Source organism: Mixophyes fleayi, chromosome 9, assembly GCF_038048845.1.
Source record: "Mixophyes fleayi isolate aMixFle1 chromosome 9, aMixFle1.hap1, whole genome shotgun sequence".
Classification (NCBI taxonomy): domain Eukaryota; kingdom Metazoa; phylum Chordata; class Amphibia; order Anura; family Limnodynastidae; genus Mixophyes; species Mixophyes fleayi.
The window spans coordinates 125,557,807-125,558,897 of record NC_134410.1 but is presented as its reverse complement, the minus strand read 5'-3'; the positions used below and the strand labels follow the sequence as shown (position 1 = coordinate 125,558,897).

General features: G+C 47.5%; 1 protein-coding gene across 1 annotated transcript in view; it reads left to right on the top strand.

Moving 5' to 3' along the window:
• Positions 1–5: 5 nt before the first annotated feature.
• The window catches only part of LOC142101262 (chemokine-like protein TAFA-1), a 29,709-nt gene continuing 28,623 nt past the window's right edge, over positions 6–1,091 (top strand). Inside the window, exon 1 of the mRNA XM_075185600.1 lies at positions 6–174. Within this exon, the coding sequence (XP_075041701.1) occupies positions 113–174 (62 nt within the window). The 5' untranslated portion in view covers positions 6–112. The remainder of the gene's footprint in view (positions 175–1,091) is intronic.

The following is a 1,091-nucleotide window of genomic DNA, read 5'->3' as shown; positions in this document are numbered from 1 at the left end:
CCTGCGAGCACCGCCCCTTCCTGACGTCACGTGGCGCTGAAAAGAGCGGGAAGAACGAAGCGTGAAGGAGACGGACGGTCTGACAGGAAAACAGAGGGCGGAGAATAGGAGGATGATCCCCGGGCACAGCCTCCCCCTGCCCGTGTGTTGTGGAGCAGGAGGCCGCCATGTCTGGTCAGTCACTGGCTTCATGTGATCTGTTACACAGGAGCATACGCTGTATTACACAGAGTGTCCTCTGCTGTATATAATCACCGGTCAGCGCCCTCACACCGCACTAATTACTTTCACTTTGCAGAAGATGTCATTTACAATGCTTATTATATATATCTGTAGTTCAACCCCACAAGATGGCAGATGTGCAGCAGGCTGACTGACAGGATCCAGTCATAGAGAACATTGTCTTCTCACCCCCATGTACACTACCTAGCCCAAAGACAGGTGGACACCCGGGCATCACATCCATATGTGTTTGTTGACCATCTCATCCCAACACCATGAGCATTACTATGGAGCTGGTCCTTCCTGTTCTGCTATAAAATACTCCACTCCCTTGGAAATACTTCCCATTATATTTTGGAATTTGGCTCCTGGGCAGGGCCATCTTTTCCATTGGGCACGATGGGCAGGTGCCCGGGGGCCCCATAGGCACGGCTCTTAATTAGAATAAATAATCCTGCAAAAGAAAAAACCTTCAAGGGTCACTGAGCAAGTACATCTATCTATCTCTATCTCTATATCTGTATTTCTATACATCTATATATATATATATATACACACAAGTTAACCCGTGCATGATACTCATGCATTCTAGTCAAATCAAGCTACTTAAGGTGTTAAAAAGGTTCTTGTCATGCATTTGGGCCTAGCCCAGGCCTCCTCAGGGGAAGAGCGTTACTTCCCGACGTAAGCGCCCTTTTTTAACGTGGTTTTGTCCACATGTCGCCACCTCATTATTCTTCTCCATCACCTCATCCTTCATCGCCACATCCTTAATCTCCATCGTCTTACTGTTCTAAAACCTCTCGATACACAACGTTTCTGCTAAACACCTTATCGCTGTGCTCAATCAGTCTTCCTTGAAGGGCAGT